This window comes from Pezoporus flaviventris, unplaced genomic scaffold (genome assembly GCF_033815535.1).
Source record: "Pezoporus flaviventris isolate CSIRO_AGI_PZ_B2104156 unplaced genomic scaffold, CSIRO_AGI_Pfla_v1 ptg000001l, whole genome shotgun sequence".
NCBI classification, from domain to species: domain Eukaryota; kingdom Metazoa; phylum Chordata; class Aves; order Psittaciformes; family Psittacidae; genus Pezoporus; species Pezoporus flaviventris.
Window position 1 is genome coordinate 61,753,387 of NW_026892549.1, and position 27,639 is coordinate 61,781,025.

General features: G+C 40.2%; 1 protein-coding gene across 2 annotated transcripts in view; it reads left to right on the top strand.

Annotated features, from left to right (window-relative positions):
* DPYD (dihydropyrimidine dehydrogenase) overlaps nucleotides 1–27,639 on the top strand; it is a 346,394-nt gene that overhangs the window by 10,738 nt on the left and 308,017 nt on the right. For both annotated transcript variants that reach the window (XM_061461954.1, XM_061461963.1), the window contains exon 2: nucleotides 12,708–12,818. In XM_061461954.1, coding sequence (XP_061317938.1) covers nucleotides 12,708–12,818 — 111 coding nt within the window. The remainder of the gene's footprint in view (nucleotides 1–12,707; nucleotides 12,819–27,639) is intronic.

Genomic DNA, 27,639 nt, shown 5'->3' on the forward strand with positions numbered 1-27,639 from the left:
TATTTGTTCGGAAGTATAGTGAAGTAGCTTGCAGGATGCCAAACCTTGGCCCCAGGTGAGGAGATAAGATTGATTTATGAACCCCAAGAAGTACTCAGCACAAAAGCAAAGTTAGCTCATTTTGAACTCCCAACAGAATGTTCTCTATGCACTTAATCAATGAGTCCTTAATGAATAATACATAAGCAGTCTTGGGGGCGGGGTCAAAAGTCTCTTAGTGCTGGAGCAGTGTTCTTGTCATGCTTTTCTCTGATTTGCTTTTGTGATCTTCACTGAGCAGCTAATCAGCTCAACTTCATCTAGGTTTGCCTTCCATCACGGTCAGTGGGCAGGAGGTCTTCTCTTTCCAGGGAGACTCCAGTAACCATTTAACTGTTAGGCGAAAGTGTTGCTCCTGTAGTTTCCTGTGACTCTTCCCCCTTTCCTCCCTATGTCTCGCATGGAAGCTAGGAAACTCGTGCATTTGAGTTAAGCATTTAAATTCAGAGTTTCAGGCTGAGAACCATCATCCTGGAGGATGCGCAAAGGCTGCCAAGCAGTGTGCAAGTCCAGGAGGACAAGAGGGAATGGATTCAGACTTAAACAGGGCAAGTTCAGGTTAGATCTAAGGCAGAAGTTCTTCCCTGTGAGGGTGCTGAGGTGTTGGCACAGGGTGCCCAGAGAAGCTGTGGCTGCCCCATCCCTGGCAGTGTTCAAGGCCAGGTTCGACAGAGCCTTGGGTGACATGGTCTAGTGTGAGGTGTCCCTGCCTGTGGCAGGGGACTGGAACTGGATGATCTTAAGGTCCTTTCCAACCCAAACCAGTCTGGAATTCTAGGAGCTGCTGTGGTTGTGTAGTTGTGTACCCCTTGTCTAGGTAGTGTTTTGTGATACCAAGCTGGAGGGTCCTGCTTGGCATTCTGGCAGCTGTGAATCCCTCCTCATTGCTGACTAGGACATGGATCTTCCACTGTTGGAGTCAGCCCTTGCTTACAAACCTTACCTGTCTGTGAATGTCTGTCTTTGCTCATGAAAAGTGAGCAAATAATACCTTAAAGAAATGCTGACCTCCAGTCAAGTTGAAGGAGGTAAAGACCAAATCCGCATTGTATTGCTGGTTCTTCTGGCATGTTTCTGAAGGTGTCAGCTGGAGATGAGCAGGAAGATAAAGCACTTATATGTAGGGTATATGTAGGGTACTTTTGCTTTGCATCATTCTAGTATAAATAATGTTCTTGTTACTCTGCAGTATTTGCTGCTGCTCATGCCAAACCACAAATAAAGGGATGCTGATCCAAGTGTTGGTTAATGTTTCCATCCTAATTGAAATATGGCTTTTGGGGCTTGTATCTTCTAGCCTAGGAAAGAGAGCTTTGTCCTCTCAGCAAGATGGGAATTTAATTTCTGTAGAAGTCCAATACTTAAATTTTTCTGCCCCTTGGAATTCCAGGCTTTAGGATCATTACAGTAGGATTATAGGAGACCTACTTAACTCTAGTTTTAGAAAACCTTATAAATGATAACAATAGTAATTCTTCCCTGTTTAGAGGTCTCAGAGCAGAAATGCAATTTGGGTTAATAAGTAAAAGAGTTGGAAAATAATGCTGCTACACATGCACCCTTTATAAAGTGTTTTAAAAATAAGTGTTCTATATCAGCATGTGACAAAGTATGATAGATCAGATTCCAAATGTTTGCTGGCACATTTTCAGGTTGGGCAGCCGAATCTGATTATCCTATTTATTTTTGAGAGTATTACTTCTGCCTCGTGCCCACACATTTCTAGAATCCCAGACTGGTTTGAGTTGGAAAGGACCTTAAGATCATCCAGTTTCAAGCCCCTGCCATAGGCAGGGACACCTCACACTAGAGCAGGTTGCTCTAAGCCCCTGTGACCAACCTGTCCTTGAACACTGCCAGGGATGGGGCAGCCACAGCTTCTCTGGGCACCCTGTGCCAGCGCCTCAGCAAAGAGCTTCTGCCTTAGATCTAACCTGAACTTCCCCTGTTTCAGTTTGAACCCATCACCTCTTGTCCTATTGCTACAGTCCCTGATGAAGAGTCCCTCTCCAGCATCCTTGGAGCCTCCGTCAGACACTGGAAGCTGCTCTGAAGTCTCCACGCAGCCTATTTTAGCAGCAATTCAGCAATATTTAAAGTCAATAAGGTTTAAAAATTAAAAATATTTAGTAAGAGTAAAGAATTCCAAGGAATTGCTTTGTCTTCGCTATTATCACTTGTATGTGTGTCATCTATAACTCTTGTGATGCCCTGTGTATTTATGGAATGTCATATTTCTTTGCTTAAGGGTGTCGACATTGGGTGACTGTGTGCTTCTGCTTAAGAAGATGCCCTGTTAAAAGGCAAAGGAGAAATCCTCATATCTTTATTTTTTCAATTATCAGACATTTAATAATATTTTAACACTTCATAGCTTCATGTATCAAACCCTTACTCTTTATAGCATAGAGTCAACAAATCCTTCATATTTCCATTTTCCTTCTACATGCTGATTTCCCTTTTTGATGAGGATGCTCTGATGTCTACACAAGCTTCCTAGAAATAAGTCATTTCATTGTGAGCTTTGTATTTTACCACTGTATTAAACAGTCAGTACTGAAATCTTTTGGTACAAGTTTGCACATTGGTGTACATAGGTAAGTTTACTCATTGCTTCTTAATGTTGCAGCAGATTTAGAAAGTTGAGTTGGCACGTTCTTGGAGCAGATACAAACGTTCACATGTGTTTCCAGCACTGAATGTACTGGAACTTTTGGATGCAGATTGTCACTCTCATCCTTACATTTCAGGTTCATTTATTGGACTTTGAAAATCACCTTTTAACAAAGTTTCCAGAACATTGCTGCGGTCAGCTAAAACTAGTTCCACTGATTTTGCCAATGATTAAACTTAAAGCAGTAATAGCTGCTAATGCTGATTTCTCTCCTATGATCAAAAAAGTCAGTGGAGCATTCACTTTTCATTAACTGACATGTCTCTAATGCAAGTTTGGGTTTTGGTTAAGCAAAACCCCACAATTGAGGGTTCAAGTGGGACATTTAGTTATGGGGATACAATGGCCTAGTTTTGGGTTTGGCACTAAGTTTGTTTCCAAAGTCAACCGAGCTTGCTTTCTTTTTCAGTCTGTTTGTCTTCTTGCAGGAAAATAGAAGTGAAAGTAAATGCATGTGTATGATAATGATCCTTTTTGCTATGAGATATTAATTAAATGACTGTCTATATGAGTGAGCAGTTACAAATGTTATTTAGTATTCCTCCTGTAGCAGAGCAATTTGATGCACAAGTGATCAAGGCAGACATAAATATTACAGCGAGGAAACCAAGAGCTTCTGTTATACCTGCAATGCGAACCTAAGTATTTTCTAAAGCTTTACATTTTGATTTGTAAAGAAGGAAGATAATTTTACTACTAAGATGAGTAAAGGTAACTTCAGAGTGTAGGGGGTTTCACAGACTCTGGAGACCATGTGTGTGCTGACTTTTGAAGTAACAGCAGTCATCATGCTAAGAATCAAGGCTGTGGCATGAATTGCTCTGTTTCTTTGCACTTAGCCAACGGGTTGAATGATTAAAGAACGTCCAGTTAGAGAGAAAATGTACTGAACTGTTAAATATAAGTGTAGAGGATAGCTGCACCAAATGTTAAACCCTTCCATTTCTAAAGGCTGAAAATGAAATCACATTTTAGTCAACAAAATGAATACATAACAGTGAATTCAACTTGGAGTAGATCCATGAGAGCTGTGCTTTGCTATGCCTTCTATGAATTTGCTATATTAACCCTCATACCTTTTGATGTAAAGTATTGTTTGCAGTGAGAAAATGTGATCTTACCACAGAGTAGGGTGTTCCTGGAGAAGCCTCAGATCTGGGAACTTCATCTGATGGTACGGTGGAGTTTGAGCCTGCTTTAAGCTGTGTGGCTTTTAATGTATATATGCTTGTGTTAAATACGTGAATAACTCATTGAATGCTGGGATGCTATTTGGATACTTAGGCATGAAGAGTGAGTATTTGCTTTGGTTTTTCCTGTGAGGGTCAAGGTGCTTCTGCAGCGATTAGTTGTGTCAAGAAGTTTCATGCAGAGTTTCCAGCAGCATCATTTACCACCCAGAGCTCTTCCAACGGAGAAGAGTGGTTGGTGTCTATGGGAAGCAAGTAACACTCTTTGTTTTCTATTGTAATAAACCTCTTTAGTGACTGTAGTGACAGGACAAGGGGTAACGGGTTAAAACTTAAATAGGGGAAGTTTAGGTTGGATATAAGAAGGAAATTCTTTCCTGTGAGGGTGGTGAGGCACTGGAATGGGTTGCCCAGGGAGGTTGTGAATGTGCCATCCCTGGCAGTGTTCAAGACCAGGTTGGACGAGGCCTTGGGTGATATGATTTAGCGTAAGGTGCCCTTGCCCACGGCAGGGGGTTGGAACTAGATGATCTTAAGGTCCTTTCCAACCCTAACGATTCTATGATTCTATGATTCTTGGAATTGACAGTAACACCTAGCAGAAATGCGTTGCTGAGGTAGAAACATCAAGCTCAATCTGAAAGTTAAAATATGAGGAAAGCAGGATTGTGAAATTTTGCTATTTTGTTAATCTGTAATGCTTTAACTTTGCTTCTGTAACAAAGTGCATGAAGAATACCACAGCTTTGTTAATACAGACATATTTGTAACCAAGACTTGCGTGGCTTTTGTGGGAGTGTTCTTTTTGTTAACAGGCAGTATTTACATACTGCAGGGAAATCTGAAGACTGTGAAAATCCGTAGTGGTTAAACTGGTTTGGAAACCTCACTTTCCAAGTATCTAGTAACAGATGTAGGACTACACCTCTGAGATGCTGGTATGCTATGATATTATTACAATATAAAGAGTAGTCTTACTCTCATTAGAGGCTGTGTAAGGAGTGCAAGAAGCTGGAAAGGGGTTTGTTTTTGTTCTGAGATAAAAGCAGGCTGTCTTAGGGGGAAAGCCAAAGTTACGTGGAAGATGAAGATGTAGTATTTAAGTGCTGTGCTGAAGGCAGGGAGCTGTCAGTGTGCAGCTAGATGATGTTTACCACAAGATCATCTATTGGCCTTTGAATTCTTGTTCTTTATGAATGGCTTATATGGCTCAGAGGAGAAATAAGTCTCATGACTAAAAGCTGAATCTTTTCCCAGGTATGTTTCACCTCCCCCCTTGCCCATGTGCACACCAGGATTCGGGGTCAGGCCTGTCGGCTTCTCAGCCACTGTCTCACAGGAGGCTGCAGCTCTGGTGCTCCTCTGGCATGTTTCCTCGTCTCTGCACAGAAATAGAGCCCCATCTTCCAACTCTTTGGGCCTTGAGGACTTTGTTTTGAAGATACCATAATAATGTAAATTGCCAGTTCTTGGGCGTGGACACAGAGGGTCACTTGAAGAGTTTATCCTTTCTGAGAGAGGTGAGAGGCTTGTGGCCTGTCACACTGTGATAAACTGAGATTGAAGCGGGTTTGCAGTCAGCTTGTCACTTTGCTCACGTGTGCAGCTCTTTGTCTTAGTAACAGAAAACATATCTGGTGATACACAAAGTAATCCTTTGAGGGTTTCCCTTCTGAGTCCCATGCTGTCTGGGATCCTTTCTAGTTCTAGAATTGGGTTCTCCAAAGGCTGACCACGCTATTCCCCTGACATCTGTGGTTGTTTCACATTACATCGAGTTTTCTCTATACTTCATTGCCTCTCAAAGCAGGCCTAAACTCCTGTGAAAGCAGTCTTCTCCTTTTTGAAAGGTTTTGGATGAATTCCTAGGATGTGTTACCAGCCAGCTTATATAAATTGCTTGTAAGGATTCTCATCAGCTCAGATTTTCAGTAAGGAAATGCTCATTTGATACAAGGAGCTATTCTACCATATAGAAGCATGAGGGAGAAATCCGTATTTTCCCATATTCTTTCTATGCTAAGCAATAACACAGACCTGGCTTCTGGAAAACAAGACACTAGAGGTATTGTTTTGAGATCTTGTGTATCTTTTAGTGCCAGAAGCTCCCCCAGGACTAGAACTTGCTCATTTGGTAAGGAAGCTTCCACTTGCAATAGTTTGTAACTTTACGTGGCATTTGAAGTGCTGCATCTAACTGCTAGTGCTTCATGCAGCAGAGTGAATGCAAGAGGTAAAATGTGAACTAGGCAATTCAGATAAGATATTAATAGAAAGTGCTCGTGCCTTAGTCATCTTTTCCTTAACTGAGATGATAGTTGAACAAAGTCATTACTCTGGGTCAGCTAATCTCATGAAAACAAATACTTGGAGATTGAGATCTTTGGTCTTTGACTGACTAACAACAATAAAATTAACTTCATGTTCAGATGTACTAGAAAATATCAGGTAAAAAAAAAGCAAACCCGGTACTTGTTTCTGTCAATAAATGAACACTTGCATAGCTTTGAAATGAATTGTTTACTGTGCTCATTACCCTCAGAAAAAATAAATACGTTCTCATTATGTTCACTTGGTGAACATATGTATCTTGCAATGCATTTAATGTTACTTGCTGTGAGGGAGATTACAACTCTTTTTAAGGAAATTGGATAGATTAATGGAATGGGGTGGGTTAAATGGCTCTCCACATGGATTCCCTGGCATGCCCAGCCTACTCCTGGATTTTAATTGATGTATGTGAAAGCGTTTAGCTGAGGATGCTCTGTGAAGGAGCTGGAGTCAACCAGGATCTAACCTGTGTATTGCAGGGGCTGTAGATGTGCTATATGCTAAGCCACTAACACATGGGATGACATTTTATGCCCATAATTATAGTCTGCATGTGAAGAATTGCATTTTAGCAGCTTCACTGAAGCTCTGTGTATATTGAGCTGTGGTGATCAAGTGTTTTGGGGCTGCTCATAAGAAACTTCCCCAACAAGCCAGAGAAAGTGGACAGAATTAATGAAAAGAGCAAAATATTGCTTTGTCTTATTAAGAAGCCTGTACGGTTTTAATACCACAGCCTGTGGCATTAGCATGAAGAGGGGTTTTCTGATCCTTATTCTGGCTTTGAATTACCAGTAGCAAAGATAGACTTACATAGAATCACAGAATGAACCCAGATGGAAAAGACCTTCAAGATCATAAAGTCCAACCATTACCCCAGGACTGCCAAGGCCACCACTAAATCGTGTCCCATGAGGGTTATGAAGGATTAAATACTCCTGGTGTAACTCACTGATTTCAGTAGAGTTCTTCCAAGAAGAGCTTTCAAAATTTGGAATAATGTCATCTATTTTACTAAGACAATGTGAGACCTGCAGGACTTTCTGGTGACTGCTTGAATTTACTGCAGTCCCACCTTTTTCTTAACGCTATGCCCCCTCTGTCTATCGTGTCCTGTCCTCACCCCACAGCTCTGGTTAGTTTTGGAGCATTTCTAATAAGCATAGTGCTTCCATAACTTCATATTTTATGTTGATGAATGTGCATTTAATTAAAAAATGGGATTTAATTGCAATAGCTGCTTCTGATTTCAGCTAAACTGGTGACTATGTGAGATGGGAATGAGCTGGGTGTGACGCTTTTAATGGAATTAAAAAGGCAATGACATTTCTATACCAGAAATTTCTGTCGGATCCCTGTAGAGTGCGTGCCAAGCCTGGCTTGATTTACCAGAAACTGTCATTTCAGAAACAGGGCTTCCAACTGCAGGATGTGTCCTACCCCAAATGGCTGCCTTGGAATCACTTATTTTGAGTAATACTAATTCAACTTCTTGATGAATTCCTCACTGTAATGATAAGACATGCTGGTTTAAAACTTTTACAGCTTTTTCATTAATAGATGATGGTGCAGATTAGAGCTAGTATTTTATTTTTTGTGGAGACTTTTTAATCACAGCCTTTAAAGTAGAAGCTGAGCAATAAACATCTAATAAATAGCTTATCCCAAGTTTATTCTCAGAAGCTATGTTACTGTGTTGGCGCAGCCCAACGTAACTGTTTAGCACTAAAGTCTCAAGATTTAAAACCAGTAGCTATCACACTGAGAACAACTGGCATCTGTGCATTACATGTGAGTAGGATATATTTAGGGATACATTTTAGGATGATGTTTTGGCATAGGTTTAAAATGTAATAAACAACTTGGGTTTCGAGTTCTGCATTACTGTATGGAGATCTTCAGTTTTCCAGTGTCTGAAGAGGGCTCCAAGGATGCTGGGGAGGGACTCTTCATCAAGGACTGCAGTGATAGGACAAGGGGTGATGGGTTCAAACTGAAACAGGGGAAGTTCAGGTTAGATCTAAGGCAGAAGCTTTTCCCTGTGAGGGTGCTGAGGCGCTGGCACAGTGTTCAAGGCCAGGTTGGACACAAGGGCTTGGAGCAACCTGCTCTAGTGTGAGGTGTCCCTGCCCGTGGCAGGGGGTTGGAACTGGATGAGCTTTAAGGTCCTTTCCAACTCAAGCCAGTCTGGGATTGTATGATTCTTGGAACCTAAATCAATATATATTAGTCAAAATGAATACATTCTCTTATAGAAGAGGGTGTGCTAGGGAATTAAACCATTCTTTAAGAATTCTTTAGCTTATAATAATCTTTGTCTTTTAAAAGGCATAAAAGAAACCATTGTCAAGAGTTATTATTAAAGGAATTCCTTAAGGCAGTCATATTTGAGGGAGTCATTGCAATATATGTTGAGTTGTGTTCTGTAGGTACAGACCGCTTGGCTTTCCTCCCAAAATGAAGTTTTCAGATTGATATGGAATTAATTCCTATGGAAATAACGACAGGTTAATACTTTGGTGGGGCCCATAATCATCAGTGTTGTGCAAAATTGCAGGCTTTACTATGAACTTACATGTTGTGCAGCTATTCCACAAGTGTGTACCTGATGTGGGCTGAATGTACTTCTGTCTACTTACTCATACCTCTCTTTCTTTCTCCATCAACATAGTATCTAAATAGATTTCTACAAAAATATGTGATATTCTGATTTGCAGCCATTAATGATAATAGATTTGTACCTACTTTATTTTTAATGACATGAATCTGGCCATTTATATGAAACACTTAATATATAATGTATAGGTTTTCCTCTACTATACAAATAGCATCTTAATTTGAAACCCAAAGCTCATACAGCTCTGAGAAGTGGTGTGTTATGTACCCACCTCCTTCACTGGGGAACTTGAGTCTTGCCCTTTCAACATTTGGAGAGATCAAACAGCAGCTCATCTGGCAAGAAGGACAATTTATATATCAGAATAAGCATGGGGTTGCGACCAGCAAGATCACAGATGCCCAGATAATGCTCCTCACTGCTGAGGCTGGGTGTCTCAGGATTCCTTTCTTGCATGTCCAGGGTGGTTTATCTGTATTTAGCTGAGTGCCTGCATTAAGTGTTAATTGCAAAACTCCCCCTGGAACTTTCTCCTCAGTAATTTTCCACTTCTTGGCTGACCTACCTGAATGTATTTGTTACGTTTCCTAAATGTCTGACTAGCCATAAGCTGTGGAAAACCATCAAGGGAACTGAAATGAATAGGAAGAAAACACCCTCACTAATTTCCTTTTCTGACAGCTTAACAGACCCAAAAGTATTTATATTACGTTCCCATTTAGGCAGTTAACTTCTGAGTGGTTCTTAAACACCAGGGACTTGGAGCTAGAACAACCACCTTGGTCAGCAATCCAAGATTTAGGCAGATAGTGTATTAGGTAGTGGGAATATAAGGAAGTTTGATATAGTATATGTGCTCTGTGCCAGTATTGTTTGGGATTTAATTCTGGGACATGCTGCGCCACATAGTCCTTTTGGATTTCTGCAACTGTCGCACTTGGAGCCATGCTCCTGCTGCAGAATTCCAACAGGAGCAAACATATGGGGATTCTTCCGTCCTTGGCTTGCCCCGCCATTTGTTCCATGGTTTAAACCAACTGGTGCTGTACCCAGTGGAGTACATCTGTTGCAGTTTATTACTAGACATTTGCAATTCATTTCACTTTGCTACAATAATTATAATATTCATGGCCAAGGGTACTGCATGAAGCAATTACAAAAGAGAATAGGCAGAATCTTGCTTGAGTGTATGTGTGATTCAGGACCTCCTGCTTGGTTTGGGTGCTTTGGTTACTCACCAGCCTGTCACCAATGAGTCAGACGTGTTCTGACAGTTGAGTTTGATCATCCTGAGAAATTAAGGTAGCAACTGAGATGCTGTGACATCCCTGATGTAAATGTCCCTGCTCTGTTTTAATTACGAATGAAAGAAATTAGCATAAACCACTGGTGAATGTATTTGGTTGCTACATCTGGGGAACACCCAGAAATGGAGCAGAGTCTTTGCTGCTGAATTCCAGAAGCACATCTGATAACACCCTCAAACTCTTCCTGGTAACATTAACAGCCCATAGGCAGCTAAATAGTCTATACCTTTTGGAATGTTGTACCCTATTTATATATGCCCAATGTCTCTACGTGCTTCAGGCAAGCTGGGAGTTACTCCATTGGGCTCTGTTGTTGTTTGCAGCTAAAAGTTTGAAGTTGGTGAGATTTCTGTTTTGTGGGAAGAATTGTTGAGTCCTGAGTAAAAAGTTGATTAGGAAGTGACCCCTTTGGATAAATAAAAGTCCCCCAAAACATCAACACCATAAAATCTTAATCCAACAAGTTACTTCTTAACCATTATAACCCACTCACACAAAAAATTGAAATATGGAAACATCTTGATCTAATATTCATAAGCCCATCATATTCATCATGTTCAGTCTCCATTTCTGTAAGTCAGTCTCGCACATCTTTCACATATAGTAACAGAATAAGTACAGCCTATTCACCACAGTAGAGAAGTGTAGTGCTAAAGTCAATTTGTTTTAAAGGAAGACTTACAAAATCAATTCCAAGAGTTACAACCAACACTGCATCTGGTTTGGTTCTCCATCACAGCTCTGAGTCTGAATCTGTCACTTGCACGCTGTTCACACTCACCCTTTGAATTAAATGAGGTCAGTTTTGCTGTGGAAAGCTGTCATTTACCTGATTTAAAGAAGAGGTTGGATTCCAAATCGCTGATTTGATTTTTCTTGTTATACTAGTGCCATGAAAGACATCACAAGCTTCACTCTGCCTGTATCGTCAGCCCATTGCTGTCACTTAAAAGTACACCTATATTCCCAACATTTCATAGGATCACAGAATCCCAAACTGGTTTGTGTTGGAAGGGACCTTAAAGCTCATCCAGTTCCAACCCCTGCCACAGGCAGGGACACCTCACACTAAACCATGTCACCCAAGGCTCTGTCCAGCCTGGCCTTGAACACTGCCAGGGATGGGGCAGCCACAGCTTCTCTGGGCACCCTGTGCCAGCACCTCAGCACCCTCACAGGGAAGAGCTTCTGCCTTAGATCTAACCTGAACTTCCCCTGTTTCACTGTGAACCCATCACCCCTTGTCCTATTGCTACAGTCTGTCGTGGTTTAAACCCAGTCAGGTAATTCGTTCGCTCACTTCCCCCCCTCCTTTCTTGCCCTCCCCCTGCTCTCGGAGGGACGGAGAGGAGAATCAAAAGAATGCAACTCCCACAGGTTGAGATAAGAACAGTTTAGTAACTAAGGTATAACACAAATCACTACTGCTACCACCAATGATAATAATGATAAAGGAAATAACAAGGGAACAGAATACAACACCTCACCACCCGCTGACCGATAACTCGCCCCCCAGGCCCAACCAAGCTCCGACCGATACCTCCTCCAACCCTGCAGTCTCCCAGCCCTTCCGGCTAACTCCCAGTTACATCCTGGGCATGACGTGCTGTGGTATGGAATAGCTCTTTGGTCAGTTTGGGTCAGGTGTCCTGTCTCTGCTTCCTCCCGGCTTCCCCTCCTCCCTGGCAGAGCATGAGGCTCACAAAGTCCTTGGCCAAACCAAAACATCTCTATCAGCTCTGTTCCCGAGCTGAAAGTCAAAACACTGCACTGCACAGGTACCAAGGAGGAGAAACATGACTGCTACTGCTGAACCCAGGACACAGTCCCTGATGCAGAGTCCCTCTCCAGCATCCTTGAAGCCCCCTTCAGACACTGGAAGCTGCTCTGAGGTCTCCACGCAGCTTCTCTTCTCCAGGCTGAACAGCCCCAATGTTCTCAGTCTGTCTCCATACAGGAGCTGCTCCAGCCCCTGGTCATCCTCGTGGCCTTCTCTGGACTTGCTCCAACAGCTCCATATCCTTCATATGTTGAGGACACCAGCACTGCACACAGTTGTTTGTGTCCTTTCGAATAAATCATTGTAGGAGAAGTGAAGTTAACCCGTCAGCTCACTGGGTGTTGAAGGAGGTTCTTTTTGTGAAGGGGAAGTTGGATTTTATACCGAAATAATGAAACACCCAGAAATAACCTGGATCCTTTAAAGTATTTTTGCTTGTTTGACTTTGCGAGTGATATGATGCAGCAGAATTATATGTTTCTATATGCTGTGCATAACAAACATCTGGCAATGGATACCATTTTCATGGCTACTACATAGAATTCTGTTTTCTAGCACTCCTAGAAATGTCTTTAAATATTCATCACCTAAGTGGTGTGGACAAGACAGATCTGAACATATGAGTATGAAGTTGGGCTATAATGTTGCTTAATTGTGTTTTGGTTTGGCATAGCACTATTAATAAGTGTGTGAGGTGTTATTAAAGAGGCTTTGAGGCTTTTTGGGGAATTTTGCTTGTTTGTTAATAGTTTCTGTTCTCTTTCTACAGAACATTCTGGCTTTAAATCCCCGAAAACAGACGCATGCAACTCTCCATTCAACTGCAGCAAAGAAGCAAGTGAAGAAGCACTGGAAAAGGAATTCTGACAGAAGCTGTTCAGTAAGTGCACATTTATGATCGTATCTGAAACATGCAATAAATCATTGAGGCTGAAATCTTGGTTCTGTGAGAAATGCCAATTTTGTTTCCTTTGTCTTTCAGTAGCCAAATTTGGCTCCTACTTCTGTTCCTGTTGATAAAAAGTGACTTTGTGGTCAGCTCTTTACTTTTCAGAACCCAGTATTCAGTATTTCTGCCATTAAATATCATCATTTTCTCTCTTGGTATTTAGATTCCTAGTCTCAGTGTGAGATTTGCCTTAATCCTATCAGACTTTGTTGTCTTGTTGATCTCTCATTTGATTAGAAGGTTTGTAGTGATTTGGCTGTCTTCCTACAGATTCTCTTAGACAGTCCTCTAAATTCAGAAGGCTTTTAGGTAGACTGCTATGCCTGCAAACTCTTTTCTTTATGGGCATAATGTTAGCCAGTATGACCTACAAATACTTACTGGGAGGAGCAACCCCCAGAGCATCTGTAGCATTTTGATGCTACATATACTCTAATATAGTTCTTGGTTTATAGCATAGAATATAGCATACAGAATCTCTCTTACTGTAGCTCATATTGATAGAATCAAAGGATGCTTAAGGTTGGAAATAACCTTAAGATCATCCAGTTCCAAACCCCTGCCACGGGGAGGGACACCTCACACTAGACCATGTCACCCAAGGGCCTGTTCCTGTTTTCTTATTCATTGGCTTAGCTAATGATATAGTAACTGGAAACTAGTGTACGGGAAAAGCTTCTGTTTGTGAACAGGGAGGATGATTTTGAGATATCTGATACAGTTACTGCCCACAAGTGTGTTTTCCTGCTGCACACATAGTTGAGCTGCTCAGCGAGAAGCTCCTGGGCAGCTACAGTTTACATCATTATGTTTTGAGGTGACCTGAAATCAGTACCAGGTTGTAAACACCTCTCTTTCCAGAACCTGTTTGTTAGGAAGCTCAGGTGTCCATGCAGCAGGGCAGCTAGGCACTTGTGCAGTAACCTGATTAGTTGTTCAGTGTAGATTGTCCTAGTTAAACTTGAGACTGTAGCATACATGTATATACCTTCCCAGTGGGTGCATTAACACTGATTTTCTAGTGCTCCTGGGCTTTAAGATCTCTCTTGGTTATTTCTCAGTTTTCCCTCATTTCAGCCTTGTTTGATCTTTTTATTCAGTTGAGTCGTAGAATGTTTGATATGTGAAGATTTTGCTGTTAATTGTGAAGGTGCATAGCTTTCTAGAAACTGTCTCTCTTTCCGTGTTCCTGCTCTTAGCTGTGGGTGCACAGCTCATGGTGCGTCAGATGTTCTCGGATACCTAAGGTCTGAGCTTCTTGGGCTGTGCAGACAGTACTGATTTTGGGTTCATCTCTAGCTTGTGTGCCTTGGCTGGATTTTCATTTGAAAGAAATTCTGCATATTAGCAAATATTGCAGTATGATGTTTTGGCATAGGTTTAAAATGTAATAAACAACTTGGTTTTTGCATTCTGCATTACTGTATGGGGATCTTCAGCCTTCCAATATCTGAAGGGGGCTACAAGGATGCTGGAGAGGGGCTCTTCATCAGGGACTGTAGTGACAGAACAAGGGGTGATGGATTCAAACTGAAACAGGGGAAGTTCAGGTTGGATATAAGGGAGAAGTTCTTGCCTGTGAGGGTGCAGAGGCGCTGGCACAGGGTGCCCAAAGAAGCTGTGGCTGCCCCATCCCTGGCAGTGTTCCAAGGCCAGGTTGGACACAGGGGCTTGGAGCAGCCTGCTCTAGTGGAAAGTGTCCCTGCCCATAGCAGGGATTGGAGCTGGATGAGCTTTAAGGTCCTTTCCAACACAAACTATTCTGTGGTTTTATAACCTGTGCAATTATTAGAATCCTGAAATGTTGAGATCTGTTCATGTATTGCAACTTACAGGGTTAAAGGTTAGAGGTAAGCAAATAGGTGTATCTGTACATGTACACACCTTAGTCACAAATAGTTCTTACACTTCCTATTATGATTTACTTGGAAGAATGTCCCTTTATTGAGTTTGCAAGTCATGATGAAAAATATGAAATGCAGAAGAAACTGTAAAAGGGGTGGTGCTTATTTTTAAGCCAGGAATACTCCTGGGTTTTAGAGTTTTCAAACTACTCAGAAATACGTAGCCTATTTTTACTGTGCACTGTACACAAATCACTATTGTGGTAGAAAAAGCCCTACAAAACTCAAAAACTCCAACCTAAACAAGGTACCCCATCACATAAAAGGCATTCTGAAAACATGAGAGACTTTTACATACTCCAGATCATTGTTGTTGAATGGTTTTAAAAAGCAAGGAAGACAAAATGATAGAATCCTTTCTTAGCCTTCTTAAGATAAGAAGGGTAATATAGGACAGGAGACATTGAGCACAGTTTTCTGTCTAAAAAGCCAATGGCAGTAATGTTTAGGCCTGCTAATGAACAGGTCAACTCTGTTTGAAGTCCATAAGGAAGTTTGCTTTTCCCTAAAATCTGAATTGGGCTTTTAGCTTTGTGTTCTTTTAAAACTGTACTGAGCTGCCTGTGCAGAATTCCTTTAGAGGGAAGGTGGGAGTATGAAAATACAAAAGTAATTAAATTAACAGCTCTCAAAACTCTGAACAAAAGCTGCATCTGCTGAGGGATGCACACAGTGACTTTGTAATGTCTAATACACTTCCAGATGGCAGACTTACATATGTCCTCCAAATAATTACACAAGTGCAGTTTTAACTCCTAGCCTGCTCAGAGACACTTTGGGTTGCCCATTAACTGGGTTCTGAAGTGGAAACTCCATTGTCAAAATCTTACCTCAGCACTGGGAAAGCCTTCTAAAGGGAATGTTCAGTTATACTTGCAGGGAGTGCTATAGTTTATTTACTGTGTTAGTGACCAAATTTTGCTGTAAAAATGATTCATAGCTGTAGGTGCAAGATCAGTCAGCTTTCAGAAATGTTAGCTCAAGTTTTAGATCAGAATAGGTAAACTCTTCATTGCTGAGTTGCCCTTGGTAACAGTGCTATACCAAAGCCTTAACACTGGTTTCTTCTGGGTCATGCTGAAAGGTGGTCTCAACACATGCCACTAGTCTGTTTGGGGAAACAAAGGTTTCTGGTGGTCAGAAGACATTCAAAGTAAAAGAGTTTTGACATGACTGTAGTAAATCCTGGAGAAGGAAACAAAATTTAGATCACATTGGGTCATCAGTTTACACATAAAACTAAAGCAGAGAAACAAACTGTGGAAACTGTAAGGACTTGATTTGATTTCAAGGTTTTGCTGGGTACTTGAGGATTTAGACGTCTGATTTATGTGTCTATTATTTCTGGCTTCAAACTCTCTATAATTCAATTTCTGTGTGCATTTTGTGCTTGCTGACATTTAAATTGTGATGGGCACACGTATGCATTTGTGTTACACGCAGCACACTGAATTTCTTGCTTTATGAATAGGGTTTCTAAGCATTATAGGACAAGTTCTGTTTTTTCTTTGTAGATGTGCAGATTTGTTGTTATAATGAAATTCCCCTCTGCAACTCTTATAAATCCCTTCGTTACTGGGGAATTCAGTGGGAGACTGTAGTCTGGTCTATTTATGTAATCGTGGAATCATAGAATCAAACTGGCTGGAAAAGACCCTTAAGATGATAAAGCCCAGCCTTTAACCCAGCACTGCCAAAGCCACCACTAACCCATGGCACTGAGGGCTTTGTCTACATGGTGTGTGGTACCTGCTAAAGACAGGTGAGAGGGCATATACCCACCTATGTATTCCGACTTTCTTCAGTTTCTGGATTTAGGAATACTAGTAATAATTGCTCCAGATGAACAGTTGGACATATTTCAACAAGACAAGAAAGGTGGAAAGGAAATGGGGTCTAAATTGGTTTGTAGCTAATTGCCATAGCCTGTAAGTGTATTGATTTTCAGGCTGCAGTTGCATTGTTCTTCATTTTGTACATTTGCTAAGCCCAGTCAGCATTGTGCAACAAGAGCCTTTCTTCCTTGAACAAAATCAGTTTTAAGCTCAGGTGGTCTGTGGTTTTGTTTGCAGGGGCCTCACTTTTGAGGCAAGTCTTTTGACTTTCCAGCCCTTAGAGAGAACCAAATTCTTGTGTGCAACATTAAGGTCCAACTACCAGATTGCTCTATGCTAATGGTGGAGAGTGAGATTTGCAGTTCATTGCAGGATGAAACTGATCATGTTCCTCTTTAAATTCGGAGAACAAGGTTACTCCCTTCAAACAGTAGTAATAAGAGCTGAACCTTCAAACTGCTTTCCACTTTGATTGTACTGCCATGGCTGTCACTATTCTATAGGAACATCTGGAAGTACCTCTTGTTGTACAATTGTCCAAGCTTACATAGAAAAACCTGTAAATAAGGTGATTCTTCCTCACCTATTAGTCTAAGGCATATCTAATCTAATACTTAGACTATTAATAAGTCTAAGTGTTGCCTTCCAGTGACATGGAAAAATGCCATGTGATTTTTGTGCCCAATCCCATATCACAGTGAGCGAGTCACAAATAACTGGTTGAAGCAGAAATAGTGCCAATTGCAAAGAAGTAGATCTGAAACCCATTTCACCCAAGGCCTGAAATCAGGAACCTTCATGAAGAAATGTTTGTTTTTTTTTTTTTTTCCAGGGAATAATGCGTCCTTTCCTAGACATGTCTTGATGATAAGATTAGATATTTATGAGAAAGAAGCCCCAGCATTGTAAAGCAGAGAACACTCATTAAGGGGAATCAACTCAATTATCCTCAGAATCCAAATGTATAGTTTACCTTTGCAAATATTTAGTTTTTTCTTCATTGCAGATGAATATGGGAGTTGAGCTCTTTGCTGAATGGATACACAATAGCAGATGTCTCTCTAATCGCTGCTGTATTCAAACATTAATTGGTAGAACATATGTAGAATTCTACTACTCTGAATAGGTATAGGATAGCAGCAGTCTTTTTAATCACATCACTATTCAGCCACTAATTGGAGTGATGATTAAGGGACATTAGAGGGAGCACTTTGACATCTGATTCTTTGAACTGATGTGTGCTCGGGCTGCACTGGATTCATCATGGCCAGCCTGATTTCTTCAGCTCTGATTCCTAAACGTGGCAAATACTGCATTAGGATCTATTGAGGTGATAAGGGAATCTACTGAGAATGATTCTTTAACTAGTGATTGGCTGTATATGCACAAAGTCTTCATATGAATAATACATGGGTTGCTGAGTATCAGAAAGAGCTGAGAAGTAGCAGCAAGATTTTCTCTTTCCTCAGTGTCAATAATTAAATATTAATACACATTTTAAAATGTAGCAGTTTAATCATTTAGCAGTCAAATTCCTACTCATGCATTTTTTAGGTTAACTAATTACTCTGCATTTGCTCATATCGATACCATATGCTGGCATTTATAACAGTTTTACTGGTATAAAGTGGTTTACATGTTTATAAATGACATCACTTGCGTGTCTCTAAGGAATGTATATTCTAATCCTGGAATTTTCTGTTTTATTTTAGTTTCAATGTCTTAAGGTGTTTTTATTAGAATATCTCAATAGCTCCTAACTTGCCTGGCTGGTACAAAGTGGTGCTTTTATGCACATTTTCTGTGTATCGCATTGTAAATCCTAGCTGATGGCAAGTTATGCTGAATTCTTTCTTAGTTCTCTGCAAAAGGTTTCTTCTGACCTTGTGGCTCTTCTGCAGTGCTGTGCAAATCCACTTCTGGCCTCTTTGATACCTCTGTTCAGAGTTCTTCAGGTTTGGTGTCCTTCAAATTTGATGTTGGATGATTCCCTTTCTTATAGAGCGGTGCTTAGCAAGGATTTTTAATTCCAGGTGTATTTCTGATCTTCAGCATTTCCCAACTGAAGTGTCTCAGGCTTGCCAATCATTTGGTTTTACGCAAACATGTATGACAAAATGCAAATGCTGAATTCTAGGTATGTCTGATCAACTCATTCCCCTTCATTAAAGCTGCACAGATCAGAGAGTAGAGATAGAAGCAGAAACCATCTTCATTGCTATATTTCATCTTCTGCTTAGCCTTACATTCTTTTCCATGTAGATAGCTGTATGTGCACTTTCCTGTGATTATTGAATGAAGGTGCCTTCTTGTGTTGGTGTTTTGGAAAACAGAATAAATCCCAAGACCAGCTTCCCTTTTTTCAGCCCCTCTGCTGAAACCAACATTGCTCTTTTTCCTCTTTCCTCTCCTAGGTTTCCTTCTTGTATTAGTGAAAGCACCATCTCTGGTTTGTTTAGAAATCTTTCAAATCAAAAATGATCATGAGCTTTAGGTTAAGCAGTTGCAAGTCTTTGAACGTTCTTACTTGGAAAAACCTCTGCTATTGGTAGCTGCTAGTAACTGCTTACTTCAGATCTATTTATACTAAGTCCTGGAAGACCTCTGCTAACTGGAAGTAAAAGGAGCTGAGAGACCAGTTTTAGCATGAAGGAGGTAGGATAGCTTGCTGAATGCTCTGTTGTAAGCAGGGCTGGTAGCACTGTCCAATATTATGTTGCACTGAAGTGTTCATTGCAAGAGCCTGCTTGTAGTTTGCCTGCAACTTTGCCATATATTAGGACAAAAATTTGCCTAGTACCAGTCCATCAGTTCTTTTATGCATAATAAAAAATCGATCGTATATGCATTGGGAAAGCCTTCTAAAGGGAATTTTTGGTAGTGCATCTCAGGAATGATTTGAGACCTTAATAATGATTTCTTGGTTGTTTTATAAACTGATACATTGTTTCAATATACTGTGTAAAATAAATGTAGTGTCCCATCCATTATTGGGAATAAAGCTTTGGGGATTCTTAACTCTGCAAAGATTCAGGTACTCCTTGGTGTAAGAAGCTTCCCTCTAGCATGTGTGCTTCATACTGATGAAATGGGGACTGGTGGCTGGTCCAGTCTCTGGAGCTGTGGTGTTGCCATATGGAGGCATATTCCCTCTTAGTTTTTCTGGCTGTATGCTAAATCTGTCTTCAGAAAGCTTCCTGTACGTGTTTTCTGCAGGGACTTCATCCATCTCCAGTCAGTCCAGTTTGATCAGCAAGTTTCTGGAACAGTCACTCAGCAACACTTTCTGTTCCCCTCTAATACTGAGAACAGGACCACAACCAAATGATTCTAGCTGAAGTGGAAGGGGTTTGCTTCTATAGAGCTAAAGATCCTACCATGCGCTTTCCATTTGAAAATCATCAAGTTGTAATGCGTGGCTTTTTGTAGTTTTCTTTAAAGTTGACTATTTCTTGTTCACATACCATTCGAGAGGAATGTTCTTAACATTGCTGAATCAAGCAAACAAATTAAGAAGCATCCAGATGTCTACCTGTATAGTTACCTTAAAGGCTATGCACTGTTCAGGACAGACAAATCTAAAGGTAAAGTATTTTATGTTAATAATGTGAAAGAGGGGAAGAAGATAGAAAGGGTAGAACTGGCCCTTTATGGATCAAAATCACTTTACAGAAGGGTAATAAACTCACTTCTAGTGTGCTGAGAATATGCTACAGAGTCTCACACAGCAGGTTTAAATTTGACTGTGGCTGTAAATAGAAATAAATCTAATCATAGAATCATAAAAATGTAGGTTTGGGAGGGATAGTGAGAGAATTTCTGGATGGGGACAGAATGAAATATAGCAAGACATTCTTTGACAGATAACTGTAGAACCCACTTCTAAAGGCATATGATGATGGAGCCTTCTCATTCTTGTTAGTGTTTAATCAATGCAATAGCAAGTTTTGCCTAAAATGGACTATCTTTTCTTTGTTGAAGATCAAATTGCCATCTTGTCCTTCTCCTGTTACTTGAAAAATAGGTGATGCACCCCTCTTGGTATAAAATCTGTTGTATTAGGAGATTCCTGTTCAATATCTTTCCAGTTCTCTCTTTTCCTTCAACTCTTCTTTGCTGGTCATGTTTTCTGAAGCTGTTATTCTGCTGCTTTTCTTTGGATTTTCATTTTCTGCCTCTTTCTCTAATTGTGATGCTGAAAAATGCCACGATTTTCAGCTGGGACCTAGCTTAGTACCAAGGAGAATGAAGTAATTTCTTTGCTTCACACACGTAACTATTCTGCAATGAAACTATTCTGCACCCTTCTGAAAGGGTGTTGGATTGTTTGGTAGTGAATCGAGGCCTAAATTCTGACCCTTCAGTGGGCTTTGATTTTTGAATTCTTACCTTTGGAAGTGTTTAGTATCTCCTCCTTCCCTGTTTCCCTTATTCCAGCAAATGTGATGTTGGTAGAAACCGTTAGTACATTCTGTCCAAGTCACTGGAGTCCTGTGAATCATGAAGCATCTGGATGTTTGTTTTATCTAGACTACCTTTTGAATTGGCTTATGAAAATGTGCTGGGGAATACTTCCACAGTTCTTACTTGAGATGTGTCACATCTAGCACTTATTCAGGATTCCATTTATCCTCTTCAGGATAGAAAATCAGATTGATTTAGCTTTGTTTTTGCATGCCCGTGTTGGCTTTTCTCTGATCACATTATCATTTTTAATCAACGAACTCTTATTTTCTCTGTCAGGGGCTAGAATTGCTATTTTCACTCCTTTTTTTTTTTGTAAAGGGAAGCATTCTGTCTGTCTTGTCTGGCCTTTTGGAACCCCAAGGCCTCTGAGACTTTGAGTGTAATTGATAGTGGTCCATGAATTGCTTCAGTTAGTTCCTTGTTGACTCAGTGATATATGAACTGCATCTGGCTGATAAAAATACTCCCAAACTTCTTTTTTTTTCCCATATGCAAGCCTAGCCTTCAATACCATAAAAATAATTGCGAAATGCAGGACTTTTAGTAATAGTTATGGCTATACCATGGTATCTTCATAAAGAGAGCAAGGAAGACTATGAAGAAGTCATTTCACTCTGCCTCATTTGTGATTTGCTGTCCTTTCCTGTACATAACCTGTTCTTCTAGAATCATAGAATAGTTTGGCTTGGAAAGGACCTTAAGATCATCCAGTTCCAACCCTCAAACTTGTTTTCTTCTTACTTATTCTTTGTTTTCTTCTTACTTCTAACATATATAGAACTCTTTCTTCTTTTTTTCTCTTCCTTGCTACCAAAATTTGCTTGGTGCCTTAGCTTTCTGATTTTATTCCTATAGTGATTGTGCTCTTCGTTTATACTTAGAAATGTACATACTTCCAGATGTGTCAGAGTTTCCCTGCTTTTGTGATTTTGATGTCCAGTCTACCCTGATCCCCGAGTCTCTTGAAATGACATTTTGTGAAGCTCACCGTCCTCATTCTGGTCCCCTCACAACTTTCTAAACGTGGAATGGATTGTAGTGTGTGGAAAGTGATTGTTAAGACCCTTTGTCTTTCTGTGTACAGCCTGAAAGCCACAGATCCTAATAATGGTAAGGTGCAAGTGTTCCCTGATGTGATAACTGACAGCCTTTGTTAGTTAAAGTCATATTAAATCAGGAACATTAAGTTGTACAGAGTATCAGCTGTTACTAAGTCAGGCATCAAGCAGAATGGGCTTTAGCCTTAAATTTAGCAAATGGGGGAAGTCATAAAATAGATAATCATAGGATATAATGTTATCAAGCCTTTTTTATTAATCTAATAGAAATTCCATACAAGAATTACCAAAATTTAGGTTATTGCTTTATAAGACAAACCCAGATGTTAAGGAAACTCTTTAGATCTCTGAACAGCTCCAAGATGTGGATTTTGAGGAGATTATTAATTCAAATAGACAGAAGTTATTTGGAATTTGCATCCTGGCCTGTAAGGAAGAGTTTCAAAATGAACTGGAAAACAACTTCAGAAAGGATATTAAGAGTATGAGGGTAACACATAAGGAATTGAAAGAAACGGGATTGATGGGTAAAGCAGAAAGTACAAAGGGAGAAGTGAGAACATTCAAAAGTCAAGTTGAATCACACCTGGTGAAAGAAATTGAAACAAATAGTAAAAGGTTATTCAGCTATATAAAACAAATAGTAAAAGGTTCTTAAGCTGTCTAGATTAAAGAAAAGAAAAAGAAAGTAATTGTGAAGGTAGGATTAAACGCCCCAGGTATTGTCTAAAATCCTTGTAAATCAGCGTCCTAGTTTCAGTGAAATGGGACTAAACCCAGAGGTGGAAATGGAAATTACCCCAAACAGGCCCAAAGGAACATTTTGAGGGTTGAAGTGAAAAGAACAGGAAAATGTCCATAACAGTATCACATGTGAAATTACAGGCCTAAGAGTAAAACAAGCTGTATGTTGTGGTACTTGATTAAAGGTGCAGGTTTTGTATGTTAAAAGATGGAGAATTGCTGGGCAACTTGCAAAACTTTTTTCTTTAAAGTTCAAGGCACAGATTTATTACACGTGTTAACATCAGTATAAGATGGAATAAGACATATTGGCCTTTATAGTTAGGGACAGATCATGACACACTGACTACACTTGTTTTGTTGCCAATTAATGAAGTATCATCTGCTTAGATTGGAATAATAACATGGATAAGGGGCTGGCTATAAGGGAAATGAGTTAGTAGTGCTTCAGAAAGAGCTTCTGGGCTTTGAGCAGAGCTTCTTGAAGGATCAAGCTTCAGATTCATTCCATTTAGTATTTTCATTAATGAGCTTGACATAAATATTAGGAGTGTGTTACAGGAAAGTCGACAGGCCTTGTCAATACAGAGGGAACTAGAACATCATAAAGAACTGTGTGACACTGAAGTTTAGAGTAAAAAAAAAAGATAAGAATCAATTTAATAGTGCAGTTAGGAGGCTGTACAGCAAAGTGCTGAGGGTAGGAATGACTAGGATCTGAATGATTGGAATTAGAGAATAAGCTGGTCATTGGAGAATGGCTGGAATTAGAGAATGAGAAGATGATTTAGAAATACCAGCTGATCAGAGGGTGATGGTTCCATCAGCTGCATGAGAAGATCTGAATGTGAAGGGTAGAGAGAACTCTGATCATCCAACTTGTCACTTCCAATGTCCTACATACTTCAGTGTTTTGGGCCATAGGTGTCTGACATAGCATGCTTGGTGATTCTGTAGACTTTCTGTGCTGATCGCTACCTGTTAAAAGGGGATATTCAGAGTATGTAGAATAAATTGCTTTTTAATGACTTCAGATGCTATAATTCGGAGTGTCATTGAAATGGTCATGAAGAAAACCAGTTCTGCCTTCAAGTATGGTTTTGAGCAGCGTGCAGCAAATAAGGCTCAACACTAAGAGCAAATGTTGAAAGACTATTGATTAGGTGAACATTCTGTCTTCTGATTCAGGCAGCACTTCTGTGTCAAATAGCATATAAGCATATCATTAAAATTGGTGTTCTGTGTATGTGTGAAGGGGCCAAATCAGGGTTTGAAACAGCAAACATTTTTTTAGGCAGTTTTGAACTGAAGTGCTTGACTTTGCAATGCCTGGGTTTGTTTTATGGTGGCCTGTATCATTGGTGGGTTCTGCTGTGTTCTCCAACCAGCTCTTTGGCCTTGAATTTCCACAAACATGGCTGTGGGAATGAGATTAATAAACAGGGATTTTATACCTGAATATGATTTTTATCAATATAAATTAATTATAAAATATTAACATTAATATAGTAATTAACAGGTAATATTAATAACCTATATGGATCATTCATGGTTTCTTGTTGCTCTGTGACATTCTGTAGGTGATGGGTGCAGCCTGATGCTGTTAAATATCTTTTTAAGGTTTGTGCTCTGATGGTCATTCTTTTCACTTGCTACTTGCACTGCTGTGCAGACATCCAGTTGCTTTAAGGCTGATTCAGCTATATGAAACATTCCCAAGTAATAATGCTGATTTTTATGCCCGTCAGGAAGATACATGTTAACTGAACGTGTTCTCCATTCTGTAGAGCTTCGCCGCAGGTTGGTCTTTAGCTTAATTATGTAGCTATTTAATATTAGGTAGCATTGCTGTTTCTTGGCTCCCTTTCCTAATATTCTTAAAGCTTTAGGCCCTTAGATAAGCATTATTTCCATCCCCAAATTAAAAAGACTTTTCTTTCTCAGAAGTTGCCATTGCCTGTTGGAAGGAGCGATGGAATAAGAAAAGGTCTGTCAGGGAAGCTGTCTTTAATACCTGTCCTCTGGAAGCTCAGTCTGGCTAATGCTGAATTAGCAATATTTTGTGAAGTCTGGACTTCATGAGCATTTGTTTGTAACTGTTGAATATGGAGCCCAGCAAACTTGTTTTGCAGGAAGTGTGTGTGTGTGGGGGGAGAGCTTTGCTTTCACTTCTGTCGCATCTGAAGTAATTAGAAATAACAGAGATTGCAAATCTCTTAAACTTGGATCACTGAAATTCAGGAACACACACACACACTTCTCTTGCTTGATAATTCTGCTGCATTTTTGACAATGCTTGGACAGTTTTTCCTACTTTACGCACTGTGGAGGCTACCTACTGTCTTGTCTGTATTGCAGCCTTTCAGCATTAAAAGGGGCCTATAAGAAAGATCTAGAGAGACTTTTGCCTGTTGCGACAGGATGAGGGGTGATTGGTTTAAACTGGCAGAGGGAGATTCAGGCTGGATGTGAGGAAGAAATCTCCACCATGAGGGTGGTGAAACCCTGGCACAGGTTGCCCAGAGAGGTGGTGGATGCCCCATCCCTGGAGACATTCCAGGCCAGGCTGGATGTGGTTCTGGGCAACCTGATCTGGTTGAAGGTGTCCCTGCTCATTGCAGGGGTTGGACTGGATGAGACTTGAAGGTCCATCCAACCCAAATTAGTCTGTGATTCTTTAGTGTAAAACCTTTAGAAGCAACTTTGCAAGAACGTAAGAAGCCAATGAATCCCAGTACACAGTAACTATGTCATAGTTGGGCGAGCTTAACACACATTTTAATTGCATAAGGAGCATCACTTACATTCTCTTTCTCAAAGGCTGTAACAGTAGTGAACAGTAACAACATATAAGCTGTATTTTAGCATGCTTGCAGGCAGCACATATAGGATGTGGCCATTTCTTGTGTTGGAAGCCTAAGTTGTTCGTGCCTTCTCTGGAGTTTTCCTTTCTCCTTTCTATTTTCCTCTGCATTTATTTTCTGGTGAGCAGACAAACAATGCGGGAAGGATCTTGCATACATTGGGAGCAATAAGTCGGGAAAGCTGTATTGCCACCAGGAAAGCTGTGGAGAGGTGCAGGGTGTTGCTAAGCAACACCTCATGGCCACAGATAGTATTTTCCTTTTAATTTATTTATTCTTCAGTAGGAGTGTGTCCTGCTTGGAGCCATTTGGGTAATAGTTAAGCAAGCACATAGGAATCAGAGAGCTGCAGGAGCGGGATAATGGAACGTGATATAAGACAAATAAGAAAGGAAAAGCCACATAATGAAACAGGCCAAGAGACATGAAATAATTAGTAAGGATTAAAGGGGGGAAGTAAACAGGCATTGGGAAACAGAACAGGAGAGGGGAAAACCCAAGTTATAAAGAGAAAAAGAAATGAAAAGGGGAGATAGGGCACTATGGAACAAAAATGAAACATTGAAAGCTCAGTAGGGGAGACAGGAAAACTGCTGCATAAGAATAAGGATTAAAAGTTGGAGATAAAAACAGCTTTGGGAACGAAAAAGGTGAAATTTGGTAATTGTGTTAAAAGAATAACGATCTTGGTTTCTTTTTGCTTTGCAGCTACCCTGCTCTTTCCTAGTGCTCTGTTGGCACATATACAAAAGTAGTAGTGACACTCAGGGGCTCAGGACTGATGAATATGTCAAATACATTTTCCAGAGATGACAAATAAATTAAAACAAGAGTTTTGGTGTTACTCAGCAAATATTTAGTGTGTATTTTGTTCAAATAGCATTTACAAAACTAGGCTATTGCATCTTAATGTGAAATCTTGGAATCTAGAATTGTTTAGATTGGAAAAGACCTTTAAGATCATCAAGTCCAACCATTCCGGAGCACTGCCAAGGCCACCACCAAACCATGTCACTAAGGACCTCATCTACATGGTTTGTGAACATGTGAATCCTTCTACTAAAGGTACTTGGTTAAGCTCTGTTAGCAGGGAGGGAGTTGTTCATAGTAACAACCTTCCAAAGTAAACAGTAAATGGGTCACAGAACTGGAAGAGTGCATAGTGCCATACTGAGGTATTGGGTTGTTAGATGCTTTTCTCTCTGAGGCGGTAAACAGAACTGAGACCTGAGGCTATGTATTTATCCTGGATGTTGTTTTCAAGCTGCATGTGAATAAACAGTGTTGCAGCAGCATTTTAACGCTCTTTCTAATGTTCAATGTGAAAAGAAGTTCTGAATTCCCTGCTGGCAAATGTAGGTAAACATAAACGCTGTTCATTTCTGTGGCTAAGAAGTTTTTCCTTCATGGAATTTCTTACAGAAAAGAAACTGATACCGTTTATTCCCTTTAATTTGTACTGGGAGATTCTCAAGCTAACTAAACATGCACGGAATCTTATTCAAAGAAAATGACACCTATTTGAGCAGTTATCCTTCGGTTTTGATTATGTCTGTGTGTCTGTAAATAGTTGACACAACAGATGGTGAGAACTTTGTAGGATTTGCAGTTATTGTCATCATAGAATCATAGAATGGTTTGACTTGGAAGGGACCTTAAAGATCAAGCCCCATACGTCTGATTTCCTTAATATTCTTTGATAGGGAGAAAGTATGTCACAGTAACAGTGTTTGTACTGTCCTGCTTTGTTGTTTGCCCCTCTTTGCCCAAAACTTGACTTTCCACCTCCTTAGTAATGAGTGTAAGATTTCATTTTGACTCAACTTGGCTTGATGCAAGGTATTTAAAGATACTTATTATGTTGGCTGTTGAATAGTTTT